Raw genomic sequence first — 27,764 nt, forward strand, 5'->3', positions numbered from 1 at the left:
TTTCATTCACTAACTATGGGATCGTCTCGTCTTTTGGCCTAAACCCCTTGCACACATGAGAAAATAGAATCGCAGATCATCGGGCACTGGATCTGCAAAGAAGCAGAGAATTGCTGAGCTGACATGTCACATAACAACCCCGGTCTCGACCAGATCACAACGGGAGGGAAAACCAGAGATCTGCTATAACGAGATCATGCACAGCCAGTTTGCTGGCTGAGCCGCACCTTCCAGGAGAAGTGAAATCTGTATTCTCTTAATGAGACATACCAGTAGATTGTGATCACCTTACGGGCGTTTGTGTACTGCAATGAAGAGAGCAGATTTAGCCGGCATAGCCTGTGATAGCTCCAACGCACTGTTTAGATTGAGCGATCTCCCGCCCAACCTCTCCCATTTTATCCTCATTAATCTCCTCGAACCACTCCAGAACCAAGTCAAGCGGTGAGAAGCTGCGGCCAGGAGATTTCTCTGACTTCCTCGGGATCTAACGCCTATTTCCTGATTGGAGTGGGCGCTGATATGTTATCCAGTGTATATATTCCAAATTCTTGGTCTGAGCTCCCCTGGAACTGAAAAACAAGGGAGAAGGAAAAAAGAAAATATGGAACTTACTACATCAAAATCAATCTTTCTATCTATCTATGGGCATACACAAGAGTCCCCTCGAATGGGGTCGTATGCAGCTCTGTTCCTAGCTGTGACCAGTACGCATAATAGGTGAGACCATGTATTGCCTCCTGAGGGTGATAACTTCCAGCCGAGCTCGCCACTGAGGATGATATAGTTCCACCTGTGGGCACCTCGCGCCCGCTTCGCACACTTCTCACTCCGCTTACAGTTGCGTATACCGAGCAGGATAATAAGCTATCCAACCACACTGTCCCTGCGACAAGCGAGTGAATCACGCGAGATTAAGCTGCCATTGAGGCGGATTTAATAGTTCTTCAAAGTTCAAACACTCATTGTCTTCAAAGGGCCTGATTCAATACTATCATGGCCGTGATATTAGCGCATGGAGCTAAAAGCCCAATCTGCTCAGGTTGACCCACTTGAGCTGGAGTATCTTCAGCTCAGCTCATACCGACAAATTCAAGCCGATGTGAAGGACACGATGTAACACAGCAAGGTGCCAAGCAGAGAGGCTACTAATTAGAATTTATACGAGCTCCACCACTAGGTTTGCCAAATCAATGCCCCTCCACATGTCCCGCAATCTTACATGTGTTTGCCTAGCTCACCTCCCAGCATTTAGGTCACAAATTTTACTGCACCTCGCCACGCTTCAGCTACATTGTAAATATTAACGACGCCCGAGAAACTTCGCTATCGGCTCCAAAACGTTTTGATCTTCCAAAATATCCACATCCACAGTAAATCGTTCACCATGGGCCTTACAATCCACACCGTCGGAACCTCCACCCTCCACCGTCAGGCCGAACGCGCCGTCATTTACCTCGACGTTTCCAGCGACGGAAGTGACCAGTCTACAGTATCTCAAGACGTGACTCGCACCTCCAACCGCCTTCAATCCCTCCTGAAAGAAATCGCGCCGAAGCAGGACTCCGGAGACCCCACCCCCGAAGCTCCCGTTACATTCTGGAGCATGAGCTCCATTAGCACCGGCAGTTATCTGCCTTGGGATCACGACAAGCAGGAACACAGAGCACGAGTCTACACCGCCCGGACCAACTTCGAGGTCAAATTCCGGGACTTCAGCAAACTGGGCGAGTTCGTGTCGGACGTGGCGAAGGACCCTCTTGTTTCGGTGCGGGACGTCGACTGGCAGTTGACGGATGATACAAAGCAGCAGCTGGGACAGGAATGCAGGAAGCTAGCGGTCTGGGACGCGCTCGCCAAGGCTAAGGATTATGCTGGTGCGCTGAACATGAGTAATCTTCGACCCGTTGAGATCGATGATTCTGAGGGACACGTTTCTGCAGGGATATATGCTTCCGCTCGGAGGGCACCTGCATTTGCTGAGTCCGGGGGTGAGCAGGCGTTGAATTTTGTGCCGCAGAGTTGCGAAATTGAGTGCTCCGTGAAGATGCGCTTGGAGGTGGAGTAGGTTGTAGACGGCTATGGGTTTGATACGTGAGATGAGCTATTTGGCAGATGATACCACTGAATCATTGTATGAATATAATTGTTATGAGTAGAGACAATCAGGAATCCAGTTACCAGACTTAGAGACATGATTGGACAGCAGCTCTCGGGGAAGGCTGTATGAGATACGACTAGGAAGCAGGAGGTCAAAAAGAAAAAGAAATGCTCCCACGCGGATTTGAACCGCGGACCTCATGATTACTAGTCATGCGCTCTACCAACTGAGCCATAGGAGCCAAAGTCGTGCATCATCCGTGAATCGAACACGGGCCTCATCGATGGCAACGATGAATTCTACCACTAGACCAATGATGCGGATAGAAATGGTCCCAGGGAGGCTCGAACTCTCGACTTCTGAGTTATTAGCTCAGCACTCTAACCAACTGAGTTATGGGACCATTTGTTGAGATTCTCTAGCAAAATTATGCTAGTCAAGCCTAAGCTAATGCTAATCGTGCTCACGGGTTCCTCTACATCTCTCTCGAGATGATTGAGGTACATTTCTCTCGATACAGCTTATTTGTGTCCTTGTTTTGCATGTAACGTCATTATATCCTCTGGCTGAAACCCAACTGCATCTCTAAATGCGTTTCTAAGCGTCCCTGTATACGAGCTGTCAAATGTCGTCCTCTCTATTTAGTTGCTCGGAGATATATATTGTTCCTATAGCCTTCTCCACTGACCACATATTCAAATAAACCGATCGTGTATTTCTCTCTTAGGGTTCTCATACGCTGATAACGAACTCTTTACACTGATTCATCCCTTCATTTTACGCTTCTTTTCTTTTATTTCTTTCTTCTATAGCATCCAAATTGGATAGCATTTTTGGTATCAAGCAAAATAAGCACCTTAATTGAACATGTGCTAGTATCAGCAATCAAGCTACATAGTAGTGCTAGTATCAGCAATCAAGCTACATAGTAGTGCTAGGATGAGATAGTGATCTGCAAGGTGGTGAAGTCGGGTCCTAATACCACTCATCCGGCCTGTTTCAAAACATAATACGTCTCATATGAAGTTTGGGTGGTTTCAACACACTCCAGACCCGCCTCCTTAAAACACTCCAATAGCTCCGGCTCTTTCCAGATCATCTGCACGGATTCAATATGGTTTTCTTCTATAACTTCTTCATGACCAGCATTAGTCCGCTTAATAACTTGCAGCTGGTAGAGAGCCCTCTTGATTGACCCGTCTACGGTCGGACTTTCAACTGGCAGTTGCCTGTAAACAATATTCTCATAGAGCTCACTCGGGAACTCATGTCGTTCGCACAACCCTGAAGATTTTGCGTTTTCGCCAGTTGGCTCTGAGGTAGATTGCGTCGATAGTAGATCTCGCTTTATAGATAGATAGAAACGCCCTGATCGTGGTCGAAGCAATGCAGCAGCCTGAGCGAGAAATTTCAAGAGCTCTCCTGACCTGGTAAGAAGACTGACGCTGCCAGACGCGGACAGGAGTAAATCAACCTGATTGATATGGGTTTCTAGAAGCTCTGCTGAGATTAAATGGAGAGCTTCTCCGACTAGCCAATCAACGCGACCGACATGCGACATGCTCGGCGTCTCCTGCTGCACAGCTAACGCATGATGGATCATCGAAGGTTTCTCGTCAACCCCAATAAATTCAACATTGGATAGAGGAATGTTGTCCCGAACGGCATCTGTGGCGAGATTGGCCAGCACACGCCCGGTACCCGTACCGACGTCCAGGACAATGAGATGTTGTCCATGATGGTCAAGAGGGTAGTATGATTCCACCTGCTTCTTCAGGGCCGATATGTAGATTTTAGCGTCATCCTGGGCGTTCAAGACCGTGACATCTGCCTTGGCCCGTAGATCGTAGTATTCTGCCAAATAGGCAGAGTCATGAGATTTGCTTCTGCGTCCTGCGCTGTCGCTCATGATGACGAAGAGAACTACAGAGGCTGCCTTTATTCACAACAAAAAGAAAGCCAGCCAACCAGTAGCCACTAAATCAAGGCTAGGTAGATCGTGATGTGTCAAACAGTCATACAGAGACCTTACCCAAAGAGAGATAGTTCATGATAGGACCTCAATCATTTTACCTAAGGACGAGCTGCAGAGATATGTGCCATAATTAGGATGAATTTATCTTCCTTTAATGTTTCAAGAAGACAGTATAATGCAGAATTGGTTGAATAAAAGGCAGTCGTCTGACCTGGTTTACAGTGGCAATGGCGATTGATGTAAGGCATGGCTCGTGCGCTCCCAAACCCTGGAAACCGTTCCAACGGTACCGGTCATCTGCCCACCTACCTCAGCCTTGCCATTATGGATCCGCGTTTACTCATACGATTGTCACCAAGACTTGCTCGCCCGAAACAAAAAGCCATATATTTGACATGAAGTAACAATACCAAGGGAAGTCAGTCTGCTGCTGGAGAGTACATCACGATGCCAGCTCATGATGGGCCAGTTGATGCCCAGGAACTTCAACTAGGCGAGGTTTAAAGATGTACGATTTGTCCACAACCACAGTACTTCCCGAGAGGCAGTTTTGAGCCCTGTCAGTTTGAAGGCTCCTCGTTCGCAGCTTGAGATACCAGATGACGATCGCAAGAGTCAATAGGACCGCACATCCGAGTCCGACGCCAACACCAAGTCCCACCTTTGCTTGCCGCGATATTGCACCGCCATTGCTCGGATATGAGGGTGTGATGGGTGACGTGGTAGAGATTAATGAAGTCGCTGATGTGGTAAGCGCGTCGGTTGATGCCCGGGTTGGTGTTGTTGTTAGTGTCGTGTTAGCTGGCGTCAAGCTCACTCTAGTTGATGCCAATGTCTCACTAGTTGGTCTTGGTGTTGAGCTCACTGACACCGTTGTGGATGATGATATTGATGTTGACAATGTTGTCGTCGTCGTTGTCGAATCCTTCGCCCTTTTGGTGATATTGAAGTAATGGCTAGCAAAGAAATCTGGGCTCTCCGGTTCATCGGCATCTCGGATCTGGAAAAAGAAAACATTACCATCGTCTAGACTTCGCTGGGTGGATACGACCCAGTTATATGTTGTGATATCCGATAAATTTGCTGTCATCTAGCGTCAGGTTGAAACATGAGGGGACCCTTAAGCGGTAGTGGACAATGACTTACTCTGAAGCCATTCAAAATAGGGATTATTGTCTTGCCATAACATTATTGAGATGCTTTCTAAGGTGGTCGCCCATCTTAACTGAACCATTTGCTCAAGTTCGTAGACTGGGTTGTCCTTGTAGACATGAATGGGGCCCCTAGTTGGGGGATTGTAGAATATTCCCGGCTCTGCTTGAACCAAGCATTGGAGCAGTAGAAATGAGGCTAGGAGTAGCTTTAACATGGTCGCAATGGTCACGTAACGTCAGCACGAAAACCTCAGGTCAACTCGGTGTAGTGGGTGTGAATATTAGCACGACAAATCTATAAGCAAAGAGTTGTCAACTCATGAAGAAGTGGAGAATAAACCAGAAACTTGCTACTGCTCCTGGAGAGATCAAGCCCCCCCATTTCAACTCCATCTTGAGTACAGTCCCCTCTGAGCGGCTACCATGTTACCATGGTCATCAATTATCCCTGTTAGGCCGAGGCTGGAGAAACTGGTGTCTTTCATCTCCTGTCCGGTGAAACAGATATTTTGGAAACATGTCCAATCAGTCAAACCCGAGGTGGGCAGTTTCAGCACTAAATATACTGCACCTTCGCGCTCGAGTGGTGGGCTGGAAGAGGTTTGTGTGACTCTATACTGCCCAAGATAGCATGGATGAAGGCATAGTCAGACAAAGAACGACAGCGTAAGAAAATAGCTGGCAGGGGTTTGCCCGGCGAAACATCATTGGATCCGTTCAATGCAACTAGGGTCCTTAGGGTCTTGGTCTCAGGGCGTCATTTCATACTAATGAGGAAGGATTTGCACGATAATATTAACCACTAAAGACCCAATGTAACGCCCCCACACCCCGACTTAAGATACCGTGGCCGCTGCCACAACTTCCTGAACTCACCATAGATGATTTCCGAACAAGCCACATGATGTTGGTCGCCCCACGTCGATATGTTTATCTGGGAACGGGCTTCAGCCTTGTTTTGCTATTTTGGTATACCTTTGGAAGCCCTCTGGCTCAAGCAACCGGAATTGTCTCTCCACTCGAGCCGGCCTCGGTGCCCCCACCCACGCACAGCGCAAGCAATGCTACTTTAGGTGTACGCATCTTTTTACTTCTGAGACTCTCCATTTGCAATGATGCTAACTGGCTTGTCACATTATAGTTCCAGTCTATTCTTGCTCTTTCCTCGGGCCCTTCATGGCGAACGAGAGGATTAATGGCTGCCGCAAACCTAACCGGCCTCTCCATACATATCCCACCACAACCACCAATCCACCCTGATCTTGTTGAGACCTTTGAAACGTTAGGATCAGAGTACATTCGCCATCCTTCCCACGGTGCTAGCATTGCCTGGCTTGCACATCTCGACCTGATCAAATACACCATCCAAGCAGACCTTGATACTGCCCTCATTCTTGAAGACGATGCAGACTGGGACGTGACAATTCGCTCCCAGATGGTGCGAATCGCAGAGAGTGTCCGGAATCTGACCGGAACCACTGAGAGCGAGACAGCTCCATATGGCCGTGACTGGGATGTTCTTTGGATCGGTCATTGCGCTGAATACTGGGAGGACCTGTTCGAGACAGTCTTCTACGAGGATCCCACCGCATGTCCGCATAAGTACTACTTTGGCTTTGCGAAAGAAAACATCGAACGTATGCCAGACCACCAACGCGCTGTCTACTGGTCGGCAAATCCGGTGTGTTCTTTCGCATATGCTTTGTCGCGTGACGGTTCTCGAAAAGTGATAGAACTATTGGGCGCAGGGCAAGACGAAGCGTTTGATGTAAGCATGATGCACGCCTGTAGTGCGGGAAAGCTGAAATGTATCTCAGTTGTACCTGAGGTGGTGCATCAGTACTTTCCTAACCAGACTTTTGGAGTCAAGAGTATGGTTGATATTGGAAACGGGGAGCAGGCTGGTCCTGACGACTCGGAGTTTGAACATATTATGGGGTCGACGGAGAATATCCTCGAAAGTGCGCGGTGTCGTGCCCTATGGAATAAGAGATGTTTGAGGGAATAATTGGTGCTACTGTTTCTCCTTTTGTTCGGTTTTATTTTCACATCCTTGACGTCCCAGTGTCTACACTACCTATCTCCGGATCATATAGACTAGTGCTTGATGTTATTTTGTAATATAGTCTGGGCTTGCTCTCTCGCCGTAGACTATTATCCAGTATCCTAGATACAATCTGGTCGTAACCCCATATTGAATCCGTAGGTGGTATGCATTACTCGAGAGAAAATCTCTGGCAGGTTGGCTACCCTGCACAGTGGAGTGCATAGTACGATCTACAGTAGAACACCGGCGACAAAACAATATTAACTTTCCATTCACTATCGACATACAAATAATTACCCTGATTAACATCACGTCGTCAGCTTCATCACTGCTTCTGCAAGAACACCACCTTGCTATCATAATCCGATTCAAACTTGTACTGCAGTCCCATGTTCATCAATGTCGCACCAGAGTACGATCCGTTTCCATCAACGCTATACGTGGCCTTAGGATCCAATCCCTGCAGCCTGAGCCAGGGAGTGGCATGGTTAACATTAGGGCCGAGCTGGAAGTAGAAGAGGACAGCTTGGTTACCATCCTCAGAGATGAATAGCACCGCCGGCCAGTTAGACTCCTCGGGAAGCCTGAGACGCCACATATCGCCAGTCAGGATGATAGGGTTAACCTTTTCTGCAAGGGCAATCAGTCCCGGGACTTCGGCCTTCTCATCCTCCTGCAGCTCGGCGGGGTCTAGTTCGAGACCGAATGATCCGCCCATCATGGCGACGTGGCCACGGAATTTGACAGGAATGGTACGTCCAGTCTGGGCATTCGGGACTGCTGAGAGATGGGCACCCATGGCGCTGGGAGGGTATGCCAGTGAAGTACCGAGCTGGATGGTGATGCGCATCAGGGCATCGGTGTTGTCGGAGGTCCAGATCTGCGGGAAGTACTCAAGTACACCGGGGTCGAAACGTCCACCACCAGAGGCACAACCTTCCCACAGAACATCGGGGAAGCGCGTGGTCAGGGTGTCGAACACCCGGTACATGCCCAGGATGTATTCGTGGTCGTTGCTGGGGGAGGGTGTCTCGTGCATCGCCCGGTTGAAGTCCCACTTCACATAGGAAATAGCCGAGCTGTTGAGGATGTTGGTAATCTCATCGATGATATAGTCCTGCACCTCAGGCAAAGCAAGGTTGAGCACGAGCTGGTTGCGTTGCAAGGTGCGTGGGTATTGGCCGGCATGAAGCACCCAGTCAGGGTGCTCATGGTACAGGGTCGAGTTGGGGTTGGCCATTTCTGGTTCAACCCAGAGGCCAAAGCGGAGGTCGGTTGAGGAGTTTCCTGCCTTCAGCTTCGTGACATCTTCCACCAGGGGGGTTAGGCCGTCAGGAAAGCGGTCCGGGTTGGGCACCCAGTCACCCAGACCTGCGTTATCCGATACACGGGGGTACTTGTCGCCGAACCAACCGTCGTCCATAACGAACAGTTTCACTCCCAAGGCGGCCGACTCCTCAGCCAAGCGGTAGATTGTGCTCTCATTGTAGTCGAAATACAGACCCTCCCAGCTGTTCAGCAGCGGCGGGCGATCCGATGTGGCGAACTTGCTCTTGATCAGGTGGTTGCGGTAGAGGCGATGGAATGAACGAGACATGCCGCCGATGCCGTCACTTGAGTAGACTGAAACACATTCCGGCGAGGTAAGTGTCTCGCCCGCACCCAGCTGCCAAGACAGCTGACTGGGATTGAATCCCAGCAGAGCGCGAGTGAGGCCCTGGGAGCCCTTCTCGACATCAACGGAGAACGAGCCTGTGTAGACAAGGTTAAATCCCCAGGCCTCACCCTGAGATTCCGTAGTGGAGGGATGCACTATCGCAAGAAAGGGGTTGTGCAGGTGAGAGGAGAAACCAGTGCTACTTCCGAAGCTGTATATCACGGGTGGAACATTAATTTGCTGCTTTCTTCTTGGGTTTTATAAAACAGCAACTTACCCTTGGAGTCCGTATTCCACCTTTCGCCTCTGACGGTGGGCTTCTCTCGCCCAGTCGCCCCTGAGGCTAATCATTTCAAGATCTTCGTATGGGAAATCGAAGCTGAAGCTGGACAGTGCCTCAACTGTGATATTTTGAGTACCCTTGTTCGTGACGTTCGCGCTGCGCACAATGGCGTCATATTTAGGGAAGATTGAGTACGACAGATCCACAGCGATGGAGCTGTAGTTGTCGTACAGATGAACCACCAAAGTTGTGACATCCTCTTCACTGCCAAAGGTTGAAGGCAGACCGGGCAAAGCAGGCTTTCCCGGTATCACCGAGTATGACTGATACTGCAGATCAGTCACAGTGTAGCCTGCCTCTTGACGAATCCGAACGGCGGGAATCCGAAAATCTCCCCGGCCGTGATCTGGAAACTCACGGCGAAAACGGCCAGCCAAACCAACCCAGCCGCCAAGTGCCTCGGCACCAAATCCTGGGAAGAGATCGCCAGTGATACTGCCGCCGAAATGATCTGACACTAGATCGCCCGTGGTCTCGTTCACTCGGAAGCGGTATGAGACATTCTCTCCATTGAGGGCAAAGGTTTTGCCGTCCGCGACAACTGCTGTACTAGTGTCAATTGGAAGTGAAGCTTGGAAGAGTGCTAGCAAGGACGAGCTTATGTGGCTTCACTTACCATTGTTGCTTGAAGTTTCCTGCGCCATCACTGACGGACCGTTTCCGAAGATAGCCAGAAGACTTGCGGCTGCCAAAGCAGCACGCTTTGGAGAGCCGAACATCTTGTCTTATAGGTGATTGAGCTGTAGAGGTGGCGGACTGAGATCCCGGAAAGGATGGGTATCCATGCATTTAAATAGTCGCGGGGAAGCATGAAAGGCGACGCACGCTGTAATAATTCCCCCAATCATTTGGAAAGCTACACTACCACTCAAGGTTCGTCTTCATTACCCCTTTCATCGAGGGAATAGCTGGATTCGACACTAACGGAAGACATTGGATGTGGGCCGGGGAAATTCCCGCATTGATTCCAACAGCCATGACCGCGCTTTTCTTCCACCGTCACGTCATGGTTCCTTTTGATAGTTGGGGATAGACAGACCGATTGCTTGTCTTGGAATGTGGGGATATTCGGCGCCGGCAAATGCCAATGCGGAGGAACATCGGGGAAATATCTCTTGAGTCTTTTCCCCCCACATACCCCGTACCCCGTTCCCGCCCTCTCCGTGGGATTTCTGAATCTCCATGGTCCATTCCGATGCTTCATCGGGCTTGAACATTCTCTAGAAGACGACTCCAAGCGGCTCTGTGAATGTCGCTGTACTTCGTCTGACAGAGCAGCGAAGAGCAATCGAGGGCACCTCAATAGCCATGACTCGAAAAAACTCTTTAGCGGCCAGACTGCCGGGTGGCCATTGCTTTAGGTCGGACCTTGGGAGCCTCTCAGAATGGCGGAAAACCAGCCCCACGGGGTCTGTTCAAAGCCGGGGCCTCCTTTCGGCTCGGAGCTATCTCCGTCGCTCGTACTGTGTTCTATATGTGCATGCACCCTGAGGTCATCCCACAAATTGATCCTTACCGAGTAAGCTTGTCTCCAGACCAGACCACCCCGCCCTTTCCAGAACACTTTTCTTGGCATCTCACTCCAAGGAGGTTTGGCGTTGGAATTAGGATCATACCACTAGTTCGGTGAGCCTATCTAGGTAGGCAACTTCCAAGTCGGCCCTATTCCCTGGTCTTGGCGAGCCCGAGCCGGCCGGACAGTGACCGAGCCGAATATAAGTCAAGCGCATATATCCATGGGATGCAGATCCACTCGAAGATGCCTGATTCGCTAGGATCTATCAACGTATTGCCCTGGTAGAGCCAATATATGTGGCTATATAAGGACGAAAGGATATTTCTGAGCCGAGCTCCGGTTTCTTGTTTTCTGCAGTACCACTCCTTGCAGCCCAGCGTTTGTTGCAAAATTTCACCAGCCCTCTCTAGTTATGTCCTGTAACATCTGCTCTCGAGCTTCAGCAAACATTCCAAGTGCCGGCTGGTCGGCCTTGTGCTAGTCACAACAATTAGGGTCAATACGCGACCTCAAAAAACCCGTAAGTTTGCTTGTACATCTCCGCTTCCGCCTCTATAGGGAGTATCTCTGTCTTCCCTAGAGAACAATGAGATCAGGAGTCACGCACCTTCTTGAGTACAGTGTATTCCGCTGTCTGTGAGGAGTACAACATCATTATTCTTGATACTAATGTGAACTGAAGTCTCATTTACCCATGTTGTACGTAGAAGAGATAACGAGGTCAAGCGTTGTGTTAGATTCGCATGGCTGCTCGGGTTTCCACCTGGAATTCACATTCCACTCGGTCCATATTGTTTTATAAGCTTGGAATAGAGAGTACTTAGTTCTTCCTCATCCATATTATGAGGGTAAGCTAGGGCAAGAAGCGCGAGATTCGGATGTATTGACATCAAGGTATAGATGATGCCGACCCACCGGCCATTTGCAAGGGAGACCAACAGAGATAAATGGCATGGGTGATCGTGAAGGGCCTTCACTGTTGCCTGTGGTCTAAATCACTCCTTCTCACAGATATCGGCATATGTCCTGGATCAACTTACAAACCCTGCAATTCTGAGTTATAGCCGTTGGGACGTTCTCAATTTCCTTTCTGTTCCTTGAAACCCCGTTTGACTAAGATACAACATAACCGATTACTTTAAATATATGAGAATTTTGGCGGGGTCATTATATAATATAGGTAGCCTATATTATCGCTCATAGACACGTAACACTTGTACACATAAAGTGCTACCATGATAGCTCCGAGGAAGTATATTTCTTGTATAAAAGCTAGATGAAATGGTTTTCGTCGTGGCAAGCAGCCGCACAGTGGAAAGTTGTGAAATGCCATCCTGAATCCAAGGGATCTGTCCTATGCGCTTTTCCACAATATGGCCTAATCGAGGAGGGTAAAGTAAACAAACAATCATCAGGCGTGCACAAATATGTAGACTATTCTTCTTCTAAGTAAAATCTATATCTTCAAAGAACATTCTGCCGCTCTTTTTAACATTTCTGTTAGTATTATATTTTGCTTATTATAGTACAGAGTGTTGACTTTCGTTTACAAGTAAGTGTATATAAATAGGTTAAGTTGGATATAGATTGATTACAGTATCCCGAAGTTAAACTTTGAACTCCAGGGAAGGTCTATAACATCAGCTCTAGACTAGGGTCTTGTTTCTTTGTTTTTTTCGTTCTTGCTATCGTCGTATATTTCTTTTCCTTTTTTTTTTTTTTTTTTTTTTTTTTTTTTTTTTTTTTTTTTTTTTTTCTTAATGTACCGCAGTAGGCACGCTTTGTCCTAGAAAGTTCACATCCCCGTCTTTCGTGCCCCAGGACCTTAGGTGTCTACCATGTGAGCTTCTATTTGTATACCAACTATTAGCTGATATAAGGTTGAAGGCAAAAGGGTCCCCCTCTCCACCGCTATTTTTCTTGGGGTCTCCATGGGTGACTCGGGGAACGCCGTCTCGATTTAAAACCCGGCCCTATCATTGACCTCTATGCAAGAGGATGTAGTGAGGGTCCAGCCTCTCACCCTTCTGCCTAATTATTAGGCGACAATCATTCCTCTCGACATCGCCTCAACTTACGTCTATTCTTAAAGGGTTCATAGCATTATCGCCCCCAGATCTTTAGCCACGATACTAGACCGAGGTTCTGCCCGGTGGTAGTCTTCGTCTATCGTGGTCTCCGAGGCAGTGTCAGTACCAACTAACTTATTTGTGTTCAAATGCACTATAAACCCTCTTAACGATGTATTCTAATTTGATAGCAGGGGTTGAAGTAAACACTAATGTAGTAAGTAACCGAGCGATCACTTCCGGCACTGCCAGCCTCACATTTCCCTGATGCAGTAAAGATGGGCATCACTAGGACAAAATCAGCAGGTATGCAACAACCAAAAGAGGAATGGGCTATTGATACCCCAGAAAGCTAACTGATTCCGGTTTAAATTCCGTAGATTCCGTCAGTACCCTTAGTGCGTACTTTTGTATATTCTTAGGGATCTTCATTCTTCACTTATCTGATCAGTATTTAGGTCATGGCGCCAATGTTGGTAAGACTACTATTCAAGTCTTCTCTTACCCACAACCTGATCTTGGCCCCCAACTGAGAGGGATACTACAGACTAATCAGCAGATGAGTTCAGAGCGTAGGGTAGGGGCAATGCTTCTCGGCACAGCTGGAGTGCCGATGACTTGTATCATGGAGGCTCGGCATAACCAACCTAGGAAACTTCAATGTACATCTGGCCCCCAACATCGACACCGTTGTCCATAGGGAAGGCAGTATTCGCTGGGAACATCTCGCGTATACTTTGTATGCACATGGCAATGGACCCCGAGGTAAAGCTCAATGTAATTGATTTGGAATACAGGTGTTCAAGGCAGACTCGAACGTGAGAGCCCTCCTAGTGTCGGCATATCCTACGACGTATTAGTTCCCTATCCCTCGAATATAAAAGCCAGTACCCATCCCCTCCTAAACACAGGTATCTACCAACACCATCCATCAATCTTGTCAATTCCTCACCCCCCAAGAAACTAGATCTACCTCTCAAGATGCAATTCAAGAGTCTCGTTCTCTCCATTTTCGTTGCTACCGCGTCAGCTGGATATGTCCAAATATGTGGTAATGGGGGAACTTGCACCGACACCGGCAGCGCCAACAGTAACTCCTGTATCGGCCCAGTAACCGGCAATGGATTTACCTTTACGGCTCACGACATGGAACCCCGAAACAGCATGTCCATATTTGCGGATGAGGGATGCTGGAACTACAACGTTGCTTCTTGTGATGATTGCACCAGCGTTACCTACAATGGAAAGGGTAAGTACTGGTTCAATCTTGGTTTCCTTCTGGGTATCCATGCTGATTCCTTTTCAGGTCCTGTCTGGGCTATCTTCCATTAGACTGTTTTTGCGGGAAGTGTTACAGGTGGGAGTATGTGGAAGGGTTGAAGTATTTTAGGGTGCGATTCATATCGTGATTTGGATATTGTACTAGCTCGAATTCTATCATTATGCCTTTGGCACTAACTCCCTGTGTTGGGTTTTATTGACAAGCTTCCGTATGGGCGGTAATATAGATAGCCGCAAGAGTGTGACTCTCGGGAACTATCAATCATATATGGAGCTAGCCATCTGAATCTTCTCGCCTAAGATAGAATGCCGCAGTAGAATTAGTTCCTTCCGAGACTTGGACCGAGGAAGGGGAAAAACTCGGTATTAGTACAACAGCCCCTAGGGCCTCACTAGTACTTCTCTCTAGTTTATTAAGTCTGGTTCAGCCAAGTCGGTTATATTTCCTCAGTCCCAGATTCTTAATTAAGAGCCCTTTCCCATTAAGTCATATCCCCTCTGATGATGCTAGACTCATTACCTAACATTCAGATGATACAAAGTCCATGGTGAAGCAGTCCTTGCCCTATCTCAAAGATGAGAGTGGCCTAAATCCCCTCTCTAGAACAGATTATTTTATGATTCTATGGAACAGGTTTATAAGTTTTCTTTCGAAAAGGCTATTTCTTTCTTGAATGCCGTCTGTTCAAATTCCCTACAGCCACATAAGGATCGAAATCATAACTTCAGAATGCGTCTCACCCATGATATAGCTACTCTGTACAGTTCTTGACTCATTTGAACTACACAGGGCGTGGGTGGGTCCCCGATATTGACCAATTTTCACCCACTTTATATGAAGAACTCACGTCCTTCAATCCTGTGCTTGCCGCGAAATCTAGAAACGGTTAACTTGGTTTCGGTCGAGGAGCTACGCATGATGCCCGCTCAGGCTGTACTGATCAACGTTGCTAGGGGTGGCATCGTGGATGAGGAGGCTTTTTTTTTTGCACTTAAAGAGGGGAGCATCTCAGGAGCAGCAGTTGATGTTTATACTAATGAATCTATTGGGAGAGAAGACTCACCTTTATTGAACCCGGACGCAGCGAACCTGAATTTGGTCTTGACGCCTCATCTTGCTTGGTTCGCTGAAAGGACGCTACAGAATCTCCAGGCCGCTGTAAAATGTACCGTTGAGCGGTGTGTGGAGGATGCGATTAATAAGGTAAATTGTTAGAACATTAGATCATAAAACCAATACCCTTTTTTTCTCCCTTACTGTTTTTAAATCTTGCACAAGGGCTCATTACTCTGAAAGAGATACAATTTTACATAGAACAAATGCACAGTCCGCAACTGTATATGTAGTAATATCATTCAATAATAATTGCCTGTTCACAGCCCTAATCCTCAATTCATGCTGGCCCTGATCATGCGAGGCTCACTGACCTAGCCTAGCTGCCTCAGCGCGGATAATTTCAGGGATCTCCGCCTCAAGGCTCTGCTCTTGGGGCTTCCAACCTAACACTTCCCTAGCTCGAAGAGCAGAACCTCTGGAATTGTACCCCCAGCTGGCAGCCTCGAAGCCAGCAGGTGATTTCAAGGCTTCGTCAAGCGACCATTGCTTATGCTCTGGTTCTTGCGTGAGATAACCATGTTTGAAAGCTTGCTGACCTATCTGCCTAGACAGGTCCCCCCAAACATGTTCTCCATTCTCAGAAAGAAAGTAGCCCTTAGCACCCCAAATTTCCTTGTCGTTCTGTCTTGTAGGATCCAGAGCGGCCCGCACTAGGCCGTCATATAGCCTACTTAGGTCGTAGACATGCACATTGTTCCACCGAGCCAAACCTCTTCCTAGTTGGGGACTATACTTCTGCGTCAGGATAAACGAGGCCAACTCATAGACTTGTCGACCACGACCTGACACGGGTCCCCTGCCGCGGCCGTAGATAGTAGGAGGGCAAACAATGACCGTCTTGACACGGTCGGAATGCTTGGAACCGACGTCTAACACGATTTCATCTACATTCCGATGAAATGCAGCCGCAGGCAGATTAACCAGCTCGTCAACGCCGTCCCAATCGTTGAATACCTTGTCGTCAGGCTCGCCGGAGACCTTGCGTACTTCCGAATCAAAGTAAGTCAAGATACCGGTACCACCGGTATGCAACCAGTAACCCGGCCGCTCGGGACTATGGCCATCGACCATTCCCTTCGCGATGGCATTTGCGGCTCCAACATGATCCGAAGCGTCGGCGGTGTCTGGATGATTGTCAGTCGGAGTAGCTCAGGACTCAGTTATATGGTTTCTTCAACGCACGAATCACAATGTCTGCCCATGCAGCTTCTTTGGCGATCTTGTCTGCATCGTCCAAGTCTCCCAGGACTATCCGCACCTTTGGATACTTCTGGCGTACTTTCTGAGCTTTGTCCTCCGTTCGAATCAGAGCGGAGAACTCGAAGTCCGGATGGTTCTGCTGGATGAGGTGGAATGCGTCACCTCCGATATAACCGGTAATTCCGGTCACGAACACTTTTGCGGGCATGATAATGTTTAGAAGCTATGAAGGATGCAATAATGAAACTCCTTGTTTCACTGTCTGTTCAGTAGGGCAATGGTTAACTACCCCAATTGTATTATTAATCCGGTTAAAATTCAGTGTGGGGTGAGATCATATTGAAGCTATCGTTCATTAGTGGGGGGAGCTTATTAATATCAGCGCAGCCAATTCCGCTACTCTTTCTATTCCTATAGCCAAGGTAATATGGATCAGTAGTTCAGTCATACTAGACAGGATCAAGAAGCAATGTTAGACAAAGACCTAACCCTAATGGAATTGCATAAGGCATAGACAGAGGACTTCAAACAACATCCCCACTCCCTCAAGGAAATAAATACTAAGCGTAATAAGTATAGAAACTCATAGAAGAATACTGCCCTTCTTCAGGGTTGAGATTCGTCTTCCTTAACCTTCGCAAAAATCCCAATAAACTCAGAGGGATCTTCGGCACCAGCCAACCGATGCACATTCTGAATAACATAACGAGGGACACCCGTATTGTCCTCTTCCTCTTTATTCTTGCGGGCCTCTTCGTCCACAACATCTGCCGTCAGCTCAGAATCCAACCACTCACGCACCTGCTTCCCATCGAGCCCAGCATCCACAGCCAGCTCAGTCAATACCTCCTTTGATGAAATATCTTTCTCTAACTCATGATAGGCCTCAAGGATCTTCTCCACCAGCGCGCTTTGAACCTCAGGAGACTGGGTTCCGCAAAGATGAACAAGGCGATGCGCGTCACGAGTATTCCCAATCATACCTCCACCTTTAAAATGTATACCGACTGACCGTCCAATCTGATTCATGCGGCTGAACAGGGACGTTCGCTGCTCCAGAGTCATGTCGCTCAACCGGTCATCGATCAATTCACTCTTGGGAATGCTGTACGGATGCGGATTGTAGTTGAGGTAGTAGGGACGCCATTTGATAGAGAAGACATCCGATATTCCACCTGGGTAGACCCTTTGGTATAGAGCGATGGCTCTGTCTAGCTTGCGCTTACCGATATAGCACCACTATGTACTATCGTTAGAGCCGAACATTTATATTCTTATATATTGGGAGGCTGGAAGACCTACTGCACAAACGAAGTCAAAAACTACTTCGATTTCAATAACCGTCATATTGTACTTGGGTTAGAATGCGATGTTCCGTGTCAGGATGGGGACGACTAGAAAATGTTCTGTCGATAGTGAAATTCTCTAAGGTCTTACTTAATACGATGCAATGGTATTAATTATACTTGTGTCTAAGACTGACTCCCAGCCGGGTATTTTTTAGTTTCCCAATGGCGAGTCACTGAACGCGTGTGATTGATTACATTGGTGACTGCCCCTCCTCGCCTTAGGCTGCCAACATTGACCGGGCTTAAGTACTGAATGTTGTTATTATTTTATTTTTATTTTTATTTTATAAATTAAATCAATAGATTTACATTTTAGAAAAGTTATATCGGCACGCAAGACATACGTTGACGACAACTGAGAAGCTATGTGAGAGAGAGGGATGGCTGGGTTGAGAAAAAGGGTGAAACAGAATGAGAAGATGGGGCAGTAAAAGAAAAAAGTAAATTCCGATGCGGGGAATCGAACCCCGAGCTGCTGTGTGAGAGACAGCGATGTTAACCATTACACCACATCGGATGCTTGTTGAAACATTCACTTTTAATTGACATTATAATCCAGGCTCAGCCTACTCAACCTTTTTCATCCGTACGCAAAATGCGTTAAAAGTTTGCCCATGGTTGGGAGCTCAATAGCAGCAAGATTCGCTATAACGAGGGACTTTTCAGTATGCTCATAGTGTAATATCAACCTCGTATCCTAAAGGAGCGATATCTATGATTTTCTTGAGTAGCTTGGAAGTTCAAACTTCAGCCATCAGGATTTCAGTGACGATATATATCCTCGTGGGTGATCACTTTACGGTTTATGAAATATCATCCAACGAGCAAAAATATTCTCATCACCCGAATATGTCTACTTACAACGATTTATTTTTATAGAGACTTGTGTTGATTCAAGACTAGAATTACCCACAACAGACTGAGCGACTCCGGTGATCCACCGTGGTCTTCACAAAGCTACAATGAGGAGTGACCTTCGGCCTAAACCAAGGACAGTCGAGCCCAGCCTTGAGCTCAAGTTTAGTCATGTGCATGTTAGCAACGCTGCAAAATCAGCTAGCAGGAAACTGTACTTGTTGGCAAGCTATGGTCATCGCCTTTGCTATAGCGGCAATTGGCCGTAGCTCGGGTCGTTCCTCTGCTGCCTTGTCCACAAAGTCGTTGAGCCAGGACACCAGGATGAAGTCGTCCTCGAGCTCGTTGTATCTATGGGATCCGATAATCTCCCCGCAAAGGATAAAGAACGGGATGAATTGGTGCATAAGTATGAGACTATAAGAAGAAAGCTGTGGTGAGCACGGGGTAATCAGATACTTCAAGAGAACATACCTAATACCCCAGTACGCGGACAGTACCGAACTCATCAGAGACTGAAACATTCTCAACGATTTTCTTGCAACATCTACAGTGTGTCTTGGTAGGAATTGACTGTTCTGATTGCATCTCTTGGATTGCGTGAAGACGATGAGCATCTTGTAGCTACTGAATAAGATGTCCACAATGAACCATGTGTCAACATGATTCGTGGCGCTGCTGACAAGTTCCTCCTTCGTTATGTTAGATCATAAGCTCTTATTGTCCATGGACCAGAGACATATAAAGACATACCGCGTTCCAGTCTGACATGATCGTTTGCACTTCTGCAATGAGGCCATCGAGTGTCTGATCATACACATCCGTATCCTGCTGCATTTCAACGCCCACCAAGTCCAAGTACTTTAATAAAGTTAGTGTAAGACGCATCGATGCTAGGAAATGAATCTGAATAAAGCGCGTAGACGCATCATCAATGCCGGTAATGGTGGGATCAGGGAAGTTTACTGTCCATGACCCACCGGGTATGAGGGCCGGCTTGCCAAAAGATAGACGGAACAGACAATCCATCCTCAGAAGATGCCAAAATTCGAATCGCTTTCGATTTTTATCCACCTCACTTTCACTATTGCTATGAGGTTCAGACTGAGAATTTTGTCCGTCCGATGGTTCATCGACGGAGAAAAATCCCATTGCTCGAGCAATATTACAGGCATACCCGAAAATCTTCCAGGCCATTTCGCTATTACAACCCTCGAGTGTCATCGATATCTATCGGGAAATCGTCAGCCTTGGCCTTCATCTGATGAATATCCTATGTATATACCTACCATAAGAAACGCTGCAAACATGTCCGGGAGGGTGTTTTCGATGTGACATAGCCAATCATCTAGCAACGTCATACTACTCTGGTAAAGATATTGTATGATTTTACCTCTCCCAGGAAGGTATTCCGAATCTAACATAATGCCTTGAAGGAGCACGTTGTAGTAAATAATCTGCGATGTGCTGTCCAGGTGGACGTGGGGTATCTCCAACAGGTCGGGGATAGACATGACGAAGCTCTTCTCAAGAGGAACTCGAAATCCCTCGAACTGGTAGACTTCGTAGTATGCTAGCCGAACCTATCAGCAAAATGTCTGTGTCCAAGTTCTCGAACAGCACGCACATTTTACCCACCTCTTTGCCATTTCTTTAGTGATGGCAGGAGGATCTAGGACGTTGACTTCTCGTGCACTTTCCAGGCGTTCAACTTCCGCCATGGCAGCTTCTACCGCTTTCACACATGTTTCGTTCTCAAAAAGACGAGATTCCACGTTCCGCAGATGGCAAAATACATTGGAAGCAAGTAGCGACCTGGCCCGATCATCTTTTATCCCGTTCAACATGCTATGGACCACGGATTGCGTGTTTGGGGTTCGAGGCTGGCTACTGTGCAGCAGGTCGATGCTTGCCGGCCTGCTTCGAGTAAAGTCCGATGACACGGATATTGAACTGGAAGCAACGCCGTGACCTTCGCTATCTGGATTAATCTTACAGTGGTCCTCTAGACGTTCGAGACGTCTGAGTATGTCCAGTAAAAGATCTTTTTCAGAGGGATTACTAGTACAGTAGATTATATCATGAGCGATACAAACTCAAAAATAAATTTTTTTTTCTTTCTTTATTTTTTTTTTTGCGGCAGTAGGATGATATATCATACCTTTGCTTCTTTGCCCGAGCTTTTCGGGGTACATAGATACATTCCGCATTGATGGCTTCACATTTATCACATCGAGGTTGGACTCTGTTGCATCGAGTCTAGCCCTGACGTCATTCCTGTGTTCTTGTGCAGGCGAAATCTTTCAACTAATACCTTTTTGGATTGGCAGCGAGTACACTGAGATCAATTCCAATCAGAATGTCATTCGAACTGAATACGGTGAGGCTCTTTTTAACTGACCGATATGTACTTCGGCGGCTTCCGGGAGCTCATTTGTTTTCTTTGTTTGTTATTGGGGAGAAGGGGGGTGGAATGACTGATGGAAAAAAGTAAGGGATTTGACCGGGGTGTCGCAAAGTCCGAATTCCCGGATGGAAAAAAAAGAAAAAACACCTGACAAGTCAGTCACGTTGCCGGCCTGATCGTCCGGACTTAAAAAGTCCCCGAATTCCCGGAATTATGTCTCTAGCCTTAGCGCCTGACACCTTTGCCACATTTGGAGTTAGTCTTCACAATTAACATGTTTAGACACCAAGTGGCTTCGCAGATGATACGTGGAACCCTAGGCACCATTCTATCGTAGAGTGGGGATCAAAATAGCTATTCATTCTCTAATTCTAGAATAATACCTGGAGGACGTTCCAAGCTTCTCTTGCCCAGACCTTGCCTCGTATTGAAGGTAGTCATAAGTCGCTTACACCCGCTTCTGGAACTACCCCTTGACCCTATAAATTACCCGTTCCCTGAATAACTATCATGATGTATTCCTTCTTTAGCCAAAACCTGAACCAAACTCACCACGATGGGCCGTTTGTCGGACAGCTCTTCGCCACATAACCTACCCGAGAAACCACATCATGAAACCGGAGAGCTCTATGCTCCTCCTCAACCCGTGAAGGACGAGTCGGAGAGCATTGTCGTGAACTCAGATCGAACAGGATATGAGGCTGAAAGCAACGATGGACGCAAAAATGCTGCAGAGGCTGAACAAGCTGCCTCTTTGGCCAACTACTTTGTAGGCGGATAAACTCATGGGAAGTCTTACTTACCGCTTACATGTCTACAGCGAGTCCTATCCTATACAAGCGCCAAGGATCGTGTTATACTCGGAATAGCGTTCATATGCTCTATCGGATCTGGAGTGGTATGTCTCTTTCCGGGCGAATTTGAAGTTATAAGCCTGACGGATGTATAACAGCCACTGCCACTTATGAATATCGTGTTCGGTAAGATGGTTGGTGAGTTCAACGGATATTTTATCCCCGGCACATCGGTCACAGAAGCACAATTTAAATCATCCGTGAGCAAACTGAGGCAAGAAACCTAGGATATTGAAAATAAAATGGTTTATTCGTGAGCTGACTGAATTCTAGCTTGTATATTGTTTACCTCTTTATCGGCAAGTTCACTTTAACATATGTCTCCATGGTATGCCCAACTACTTGAATCGGTTGAGGTTGTTATTATACTCAACAATCGCAGCTCTGTTTCCGTGTCATCGGTCTTCGCGTCTCGGCTGCCTTGCGGCTGGAATACATGCAGTCACTTTTCACCCAACCAATTACTAAACTCGATCAAGTGTCGGTGGGCACGGTCACGAATACCATCTCGACCCTCTCCAATTCGATTCAGCAAAGCATTTCGGATAAGCTGGCAATCCTATTCCAATCTCTGGCTCTCCTAGTTACAGCATACATCATCGCCTTCAAGTACTCGTGGGCCTTGACTCTCGTGACCAGCGCTTCCCTTTTGTTCATCCTCATCGCTTGTAGTGTGACGATCCCCATTATCACTAAGGTGCAACAGAAAGTTGACAAAGCCGATGAGAAGCATTCGTCAATAGCAGCAGAAGTATTCGGTTCTATTCGAACTGTTGTTTCCCTCGGGGCGGAGGAACCTCTCAGAAAGAAATATGCCGTCTGGGTCGAAGAAGCCCGAAAGCGTGGACAGGGTATGTCTATTGCTATGGGTGTCCAATTTGCTCTTATGTTCTTCGCAATGTACTCGAGCTTTTCTTTAGCATTCTGGTTTGGGCTGAAGTTGTACCGGGAGGGCCATATCGAGAATATCAACACAGTCATCACGTAAGTATATGATCATATCCTAAGGGTTGTTTGCGTCTGCTAATTCTATCGATAGGGTGTTTTTCTCCGTCATGATTGCAGTCACTGTTTTGGGAAATATTGCAACACCATTGATTAACGTCTCTAAGGCCTCCAGCGCCGCGACTTCATTCTTCGAGATGATAGACTCCGAGAGGATTGAGCTTGGCGGCCTCCGTGATCCTGATGTTTCAGCTCACGTGGACATTGTTTTCCAAGATGTTCATTTCACGTATCCCACGCGACCCGATACCGCAGTTCTCAAGGGATTGAATGCCCGATTCGAGAAAGGCAAGACCACCGCATTAGTTGGTCCATCAGGCTCGGGTAAGAGTACAATTGTGGCTCTTGTTGAGCGATGGTATCAACTGGAGTCGAGTGAAGAGGACCATAGCCGAGGAACCATCTCCGTGGGTGAACACAATATCAATAGCCTGGATATAAAATGGTGGAGATCGCAGATCGGACTGGTTCAGCAGGAGCCCTTCCTTTTCAACGACACGATTTTCAATAATGTCTCGTTCGGCCTGATCGGAACGAAATGGGAAAACGAAACTGAAGCGGTGAAAAGAGAGATGGTGGAGAAGGCCTGTAGAGAGGCATTTGCGGAGGAATTCATTAAACGCTTGCCAAAGGTATGCTGGTCTCTTTTAGTTCCATCCCACTGCATCTAATATCCATAGGGCTATCGGACTATAGTGGGCGAAAATGGCACCAAATTGAGTGGTGGCCAAAGGCAACGTCTTGCAATTGCCCGAAGCATCGTGAAAGAGCCCACCATTTTGATTTTAGACGAAGCAACAAGTGCAATCGATGTCCGTGGCGAGAAGATTGTGCAAGCCGCTCTTGATCAGGTTTCGAAAAACCGCACTACTATCGTGATCGCCCACCGGCTATCGACTATTCGACAAGCAGATCACATTGTTGTAATGAAAGGCGGTGTTAATGTCGAGCAAGGAACACACGACGGGCTTTTAGCAGATGAAAAAGGTGTTTACCATGACCTTGTCCATGCCCAAAAACTTGAGCTCTTGGCAGAAGACGAGACCAATGAGAGCGAGATTCCTCATGAGTTGAAAGAAGAGGTCCAGTTGGCACATTTTGCTCTCGATGACAAACAACAGGTGGAGGAAGAGAATACGAAAGACAAAAGTCGGGGTTTCTTTAGTAGCATCGGTCTGCTTCTATATGAGCAACGTGCAAATTGGCCTTTTTACCTTACGACTATATTTGGCGCAGTTGGTGCAGGAGGTAAGGTTGCGAGATCCCACACGCTACAACTCAATAACTGACAAGATGCTATTGAAAGCCGCCTTCCCGCTTCAGAGCTGGCTCTTCGCAAAACTTATCCATGTTTTCCAATTAACTGGTCGACAGCTTGCTGATGCCGCCAACTTCTGGGCTTTGATGTTCTTCATCCTTGCCCTAGGGGTCGCTCTTAGCTACAGCATCGTCGGATACTCTTCAAACTCGCTTTCAGTGGTATGGCCGTGGAGTAAATCCTTACGCGTCTTATGAGAGCTAATACGGGTACAGAGGATTGGTTCATCTTGCAGGAAGGAGTATTTTCAGAGCATATTAGAGAAACCTATACCATTCTATGATATAAATGAGAATGCTTCTGGGTCTCTGATTTCTCGCCTCGCAACTGACCCAAAGCAAGTCCAAGATTTACTGGGAATGAATGGAATATTCCCGGTTATCTCCGTATTCAGCATGATTGGTTGTATTGCAATTGCGTTCTCGTTCGGTTGGAAACTCAGCCTCGTGGCTGTCTTTGCAGCTCTACCATGCACCTTCCTAGCTGCCTTTATGCGCATCAGATACGAATTGCAGTTCGAAGCAATGAACGCAGCAGTGTATTCTGGAAGCTCACAGTTTGCAGCGGAAGCTATTGAGGCTTTTCGAACAGTATCGGCATTGACGATGGAAGACGCAATCCTTGATCGCTACGCCAATCTATTGCGACAGCAACAAACCAAGGCTTTCAGGAAAGCATGGTACGCGACGCTGATATTTGCGTTCTCCGATAGTGTTGAGCTATGTGCGATGGCCCTAACGTTCTGGTAAGCATTACCTGGGTAAATGTGTCTATGTAATACTAAAATACTCTACTAGGTACGGTGGTCAGCTACTCGCGTCCAGAGAGTACCAGCCAACCTCATTTTTTGTCATTTACATGGCCATCATACAGGGAGGGCAGTCAGCCGGTCAATTCCTTAGCTTTGGACCGAACATGGCGCAAGCCACCGCATCGGCTAACCGGGTGCTGAGCCTACGATCAAATTCATCTACAAAGGATGCCGCCAACATGGGACAGAAACAACTCGCCCATTTTGCTTCACAATCTGGAGCTAGTATCGAATTCTGTGACGTTGCTTTTAAATATGCATCTCAAGATGTTCCTCTTTTCACGGGACTCAATGTTAGTATCAAAAGCGGACAGTTCGTTGCCTTTGTTGGACCTTCTGGTTGCGGAAAGACAACTGTGATATCTCTCTTAGAACGGTTCTATGATCCTTTCCAAGGCACGATATCCCTGAATGGCCAAGATATCCGTTCCTTGGAAAAATCGTCTTATCGCAGAGCGCTGTCTTTAGTGGCTCAAGAACCAAGACTCTTTGAGGGAACAATTCGTGAGAATATCACTCTTGGACTGGATAAATCTGACTTCACGGAGAATGAGATAATCCAAGCTTGCAAAGACGCTGAGATACATGACTTTATTACGTCGCTGCCCGAGGGCTATTCCACCGAGCTGGGTATTAAAGCACAGACAGCTCTCAGTGGAGGCCAGAGGCAGCGGCTATGTATTGCGCGTGCACTGCTACGAAAGCCGTCATTGCTTCTTTTGGATGAGGCAACTTCGAGTCTGGATTCGCAATCAGAAAAGGTAGTACAAGGGGCTCTCGAACGCCTGGCGGGAAAGAGAAGCATGACAATCGTCGCGGTCGCGCACCGACTTGCTACTATCCAGAAAGCTGATATGATCTTTGTCTTCGGCGAGAGCGAGGCTGGCCATGGATCCCGAATCGTGGAGCAGGGCACCCATCAAGAATTGCTTCGGACTAAAGGGACCTACTGGCAGATGGTAAGTATCCGAACACTCTTCCCACCACTATATGGTTTGCTCTCCTTACTAACATTATTATAAGTGTCAGGAAAACGCCCTGGATAGGTGAAGGCTTCCATGGGACTTGACCTTTTGCTCTTTATCCCTTTCTTTCTCATTGAAGGGAGCTGTTTAACTTTCTCTGAATCTCTTCTCTATAGATGCGAAACTATAATGTTATATAATACTGTCATATATTTGGTGTAGAAGGGTCGGTCCACTACGTGGCGATTTGATATACAGCACATACTGGTACTAAACGCGATTATGAAATAACTAAGATCATTACTCTGTATGGCATAATTTCCCCAGGATTTATAGACTAAGTCGTATATGACATGCTGGAGGCGAGTAGAACGCCTATAAGCGGAGAATTACCCCTCTTGAAAGTCTCGACATTATATCCTGCGGCGTTCAATCATCTTATGTCGTAGACTTTAGCGCTTTCTTACGCCACACCAGGAGCTGGTGATCTGCATTATGAAAAGGGAATACATAGTAGGAGCATCCTATGATCTTTTTTAGTAGAGCCCATCAATGCTGCGGTATACACTTCAGCTCATTTCCTCTTGCAAGTTAGTAAATACCAGGGATCATCCTCCACTGCACCTGACGGCAGTACTCATCCCAGTCTTTTCCATATTTCGCTGCACACTTTCCTTCGTCGCGATAACATCGATGAATCACTATCCCTCCAACTATAATCGCCTCAGTGTAAGGGAAGATTCCGCCACGGCCACAAGCAGCACAGAGAGCCAGAGTGTACATCGCGCTGCCTGTATAGTTTGCATGGCGAGCCAGCCCCCACCATCCTGTGAAAGCCAGGTTGTTAGTCTCTCAATGGACTCCATAATAATGTCTCGTTTGATAGGCCAATAGACTTACCAGAGCATAGGAGCAAGGAGTGACATAGTTTCCCATCTGCAGTTTGGTACGACGCTCTAATCTTGTTGGCTTTGTTGCCCCAAATTCGACATTCTCCGCCTGTTTGACGGAACTTCATTTTCTGATAGTCCGCAGAGAAGCGGATCAACCAGCCAGCAAGAAAGAGTAATATGACACTCGTGAGTGCTATCGTAGAGAGTTCCTCGGGACGTTTGGCCAGGTACTGTGTTTGTAACGACCAAAGCACGGGCATCATAGCCGAGAACCCGTAGATGTTATAGAAGCCGAAGGACTCGTACATACCGTCCAGAGTGTGGAAAAACCTGGCTAAGTTAGGTTATCCCAATCTCTGAAGCCTGGATGTAAATGAAGTCTGTCGTACCATAACTCATTGATGAAAAAATCCACCACAACGAACACGCGTAAAGTGACTACCGCCACCATGGTATTCGTCAAGTATCCGTGAGACTGATACTGATAGGCGGCGAAAGATAGATCACTACAGTGTTGGTTTAGAAACGAGGATATGCATAACATTTGTGCATGATATGGGGAATGGGGCTTACATCAACGTCCAGGCGAGGATTCCTCCTGTACGGGTACAAAAAAACTGCCTCCAATCCCACGTTTTTCCGATGCGAGGATGAAGCTCACCACCCTCAAAGAAGTCGTACCAAAAGGATCCTAGGGCACTGAATTAGCGAAGCATGGAGAAAGGGACAAAATCATAAAGTCTTGCCTGTTATGAATGTCTCAGCCTCATTATCTGGCATTATTCGAGCTTTGATGTGGAATAGTACGACGGCAACCACGGAAAAGACGTTGATAGTCCAGACTAGG

At 47.2% G+C, this 27,764-nt stretch overlaps 10 protein-coding genes and 4 non-coding genes across 14 annotated transcripts; 4 read left to right on the forward strand and 10 right to left on the reverse strand.

Moving 5' to 3' along the window:
* Window positions 1-1,387: 1,387 nt before the first annotated feature.
* Window positions 1,388-2,068, forward strand: F9C07_12741 (uncharacterized protein; the record flags this gene model as incomplete). The annotated part of the gene is made up of 1 exon (XM_041287516.1): window positions 1,388-2,068. The coding sequence occupies one exon, from the start codon at window positions 1,388-1,390 to the stop codon at window positions 2,066-2,068; it is 681 nt and encodes a 226-aa protein (XP_041151239.1).
* A 201-nt stretch (window positions 2,069-2,269) lies between these two features.
* On the reverse strand, window positions 2,270-2,342 carry F9C07_t244. Its single transcript has one exon. It is a non-coding gene; the product is annotated as a tRNA-Thr (tRNA).
* An 8-nt stretch (window positions 2,343-2,350) lies between these two features.
* On the reverse strand, window positions 2,351-2,421 carry F9C07_t243. Its single transcript has one exon. It is a non-coding gene; the product is annotated as a tRNA-Gly (tRNA).
* Window positions 2,422-2,430: 9 nt separating this feature from the next.
* Window positions 2,431-2,504, reverse strand: F9C07_t242. Its single transcript has one exon. It is a non-coding gene; the product is annotated as a tRNA-Ile (tRNA).
* Window positions 2,505-2,650: 146 nt separating this feature from the next.
* Window positions 2,651-4,092, reverse strand: F9C07_1937739 (uncharacterized protein). The gene has a single exon (XM_041287510.2). It carries the CDS (start codon window positions 4,008-4,010, stop codon window positions 3,087-3,089), a length of 924 nt encoding a protein of 307 aa, XP_041151238.1. The 5' UTR covers window positions 4,011-4,092; the 3' UTR covers window positions 2,651-3,086.
* A 218-nt stretch (window positions 4,093-4,310) lies between these two features.
* Window positions 4,311-5,549, reverse strand: F9C07_1937753 (uncharacterized protein). The gene is made up of 2 exons (XM_071508511.1): window positions 5,223-5,549; window positions 4,311-5,159 (listed from the first exon to the last, which is right to left on the reverse strand). Exons 1-2 carry the CDS (start codon window positions 5,443-5,445, stop codon window positions 4,519-4,521), a joined length of 864 nt encoding a protein of 287 aa, XP_071367363.1. The 5' UTR covers window positions 5,446-5,549; the 3' UTR covers window positions 4,311-4,518.
* Window positions 5,550-6,056: 507 nt separating this feature from the next.
* F9C07_2287372 (uncharacterized protein) lies at window positions 6,057-7,418 on the forward strand. Its single transcript, XM_041295338.2, has 2 exons — window positions 6,057-6,305; window positions 6,372-7,418. The coding sequence occupies exons 1-2, from the start codon at window positions 6,132-6,134 to the stop codon at window positions 7,236-7,238; spliced, it is 1,041 nt and encodes a 346-aa protein (XP_041151236.2). The 5' UTR covers window positions 6,057-6,131; the 3' UTR covers window positions 7,239-7,418.
* A 106-nt stretch (window positions 7,419-7,524) lies between these two features.
* F9C07_2287373 (putative alpha-galactosidase C) lies at window positions 7,525-12,249 on the reverse strand. Its single transcript, XM_041295347.2, has 3 exons — window positions 9,894-12,249; window positions 9,212-9,821; window positions 7,525-9,145 (listed from the first exon to the last, which is right to left on the reverse strand). The coding sequence occupies exons 1-3, from the start codon at window positions 9,994-9,996 to the stop codon at window positions 7,603-7,605; spliced, it is 2,256 nt and encodes a 751-aa protein (XP_041151235.1). The 5' UTR covers window positions 9,997-12,249; the 3' UTR covers window positions 7,525-7,602.
* A 1,594-nt stretch (window positions 12,250-13,843) lies between these two features.
* Window positions 13,844-14,194, forward strand: F9C07_12746 (uncharacterized protein; the record flags this gene model as incomplete). Its single annotated transcript, XM_041295336.1, has 2 exons — window positions 13,844-14,111; window positions 14,169-14,194. 2 exons carry the CDS (start codon window positions 13,844-13,846, stop codon window positions 14,192-14,194), a joined length of 294 nt encoding a protein of 97 aa, XP_041151234.1.
* A 1,198-nt stretch (window positions 14,195-15,392) lies between these two features.
* Window positions 15,393-16,843, reverse strand: F9C07_2287375 (uncharacterized protein). Its single transcript, XM_041295346.2, has 2 exons — window positions 16,443-16,843; window positions 15,393-16,384 (listed from the first exon to the last, which is right to left on the reverse strand). The coding sequence occupies exons 1-2, from the start codon at window positions 16,666-16,668 to the stop codon at window positions 15,564-15,566; spliced, it is 1,047 nt and encodes a 348-aa protein (XP_041151233.2). The 5' UTR covers window positions 16,669-16,843; the 3' UTR covers window positions 15,393-15,563.
* F9C07_2287376 (thioredoxin) lies at window positions 16,844-18,325 on the reverse strand. The gene is made up of 2 exons (XM_071510897.1): window positions 17,763-18,325; window positions 16,844-17,699 (listed from the first exon to the last, which is right to left on the reverse strand). The coding sequence occupies exons 1-2, from the start codon at window positions 17,805-17,807 to the stop codon at window positions 17,067-17,069; spliced, it is 678 nt and encodes a 225-aa protein (XP_071367364.1). The 5' UTR covers window positions 17,808-18,325; the 3' UTR covers window positions 16,844-17,066.
* On the reverse strand, window positions 18,255-18,326 carry F9C07_t241. Its single transcript has one exon. It is a non-coding gene; the product is annotated as a tRNA-Glu (tRNA).
* Window positions 18,327-18,357: 31 nt separating this feature from the next.
* Window positions 18,358-21,169, reverse strand: F9C07_2287377 (fungal-specific transcription factor). The gene is made up of 7 exons (XM_071510898.1): window positions 21,066-21,169; window positions 20,979-21,002; window positions 20,826-20,923; window positions 20,292-20,725; window positions 19,954-20,237; window positions 19,418-19,894; window positions 18,358-19,356 (listed from the first exon to the last, which is right to left on the reverse strand). Exons 1-7 carry the CDS (start codon window positions 21,096-21,098, stop codon window positions 18,862-18,864), a joined length of 1,845 nt encoding a protein of 614 aa, XP_071367365.1. The 5' UTR covers window positions 21,099-21,169; the 3' UTR covers window positions 18,358-18,861.
* Window positions 21,170-26,336, forward strand: F9C07_2287378 (putative ABC multidrug transporter). Its single transcript, XM_071510899.1, has 10 exons — window positions 21,170-21,840; window positions 21,892-21,969; window positions 22,024-22,139; window positions 22,199-22,253; window positions 22,308-22,909; window positions 22,965-23,562; window positions 23,611-24,178; window positions 24,237-24,409; window positions 24,464-24,993; window positions 25,046-26,336. The coding sequence occupies exons 1-10, from the start codon at window positions 21,628-21,630 to the stop codon at window positions 26,079-26,081; spliced, it is 3,969 nt and encodes a 1,322-aa protein (XP_071367366.1). The 5' UTR covers window positions 21,170-21,627; the 3' UTR covers window positions 26,082-26,336.
* The last annotated feature ends 1,428 nt before the right edge of the window (window positions 26,337-27,764 follow it).

This window comes from Aspergillus flavus, chromosome 8 (assembly GCF_009017415.1).
Source record: "Aspergillus flavus chromosome 8, complete sequence".
Taxonomy (NCBI): domain Eukaryota; kingdom Fungi; phylum Ascomycota; class Eurotiomycetes; order Eurotiales; family Aspergillaceae; genus Aspergillus; species Aspergillus flavus.

What these genes read in the sequence shown, in the direction of transcription:
- F9C07_1937753 (XM_071508511.1), bottom strand. Translation starts at nt 5,445, where the DNA reads ATGTTAAAGCTACTCCTAGCCTCATTTCTACTGCTCCAATGCTTGGTT. An exon ending in CTATTTTGAATGGCTTCAGA is followed by an intron (nt 5,160 to 5,222) that starts GTAAGTCATTGT and finishes GCTAGATGACAG; the next exon opens with CAAATTTATCGGATATCACA.
- F9C07_2287375 (XM_041295346.2), bottom strand. Translation starts at nt 16,668, where the DNA reads ATGCCCGCAAAAGTGTTCGTGACCGGAATTACCGGTTATATCGGAGGT. An exon ending in ATGGGCAGACATTGTGATTC is followed by an intron (nt 16,385 to 16,442) that starts GTGCGTTGAAGA and finishes ACAATCATCCAG; the next exon opens with ACACCGCCGACGCTTCGGAT.
- F9C07_1937739 (XM_041287510.2), bottom strand. Translation starts at nt 4,010, where the DNA reads ATGAGCGACAGCGCAGGACGCAGAAGCAAATCTCATGACTCTGCCTAT.
- F9C07_2287377 (XM_071510898.1), bottom strand. Translation starts at nt 21,098, where the DNA reads ATGAGCTCCCGGAAGCCGCCGAAGTACATATCG. An exon ending in GGCAAAGAGGTGGGTAAAAT is followed by an intron (nt 20,238 to 20,291) that starts GTGCGTGCTGTT and finishes AGGTTCGGCTAG; the next exon opens with CATACTACGAAGTCTACCAG. An exon ending in TGTTTGCAGCGTTTCTTATG is followed by an intron (nt 19,895 to 19,953) that starts GTAGGTATATAC and finishes ATTTCCCGATAG; the next exon opens with ATATCGATGACACTCGAGGG.
- F9C07_2287372 (XM_041295338.2), top strand. Translation starts at nt 6,132, where the DNA reads ATGATGTTGGTCGCCCCACGTCGATATGTTTATCTGGGAACGGGCTTC. An exon ending in CAAGCAATGCTACTTTAGGT is followed by an intron (nt 6,306 to 6,371) that starts GTACGCATCTTT and finishes GTCACATTATAG; the next exon opens with TTCCAGTCTATTCTTGCTCT.
- F9C07_2287376 (XM_071510897.1), bottom strand. Translation starts at nt 17,807, where the DNA reads ATGACGGTTATTGAAATCGAAGTAGTTTTTGACTTCGTTTGTGCA. An exon ending in TTTTTGACTTCGTTTGTGCA is followed by an intron (nt 17,700 to 17,762) that starts GTAGGTCTTCCA and finishes GATAGTACATAG; the next exon opens with TGGTGCTATATCGGTAAGCG.
- F9C07_2287378 (XM_071510899.1), top strand. Translation starts at nt 21,628, where the DNA reads ATGGGCCGTTTGTCGGACAGCTCTTCGCCACATAACCTACCCGAGAAA. An exon ending in GCTCTATCGGATCTGGAGTG is followed by an intron (nt 21,970 to 22,023) that starts GTATGTCTCTTT and finishes GATGTATAACAG; the next exon opens with CCACTGCCACTTATGAATAT. An exon ending in CTTTAACATATGTCTCCATG is followed by an intron (nt 22,254 to 22,307) that starts GTATGCCCAACT and finishes CAACAATCGCAG; the next exon opens with CTCTGTTTCCGTGTCATCGG.
- F9C07_2287373 (XM_041295347.2), bottom strand. Translation starts at nt 9,996, where the DNA reads ATGTTCGGCTCTCCAAAGCGTGCTGCTTTGGCAGCCGCAAGTCTTCTG. An exon ending in GGAAACTTCAAGCAACAATG is followed by an intron (nt 9,822 to 9,893) that starts GTAAGTGAAGCC and finishes ACACTAGTACAG; the next exon opens with CAGTTGTCGCGGACGGCAAA. An exon ending in GTGGAATACGGACTCCAAGG is followed by an intron (nt 9,146 to 9,211) that starts GTAAGTTGCTGT and finishes CGTGATATACAG; the next exon opens with CTTCGGAAGTAGCACTGGTT.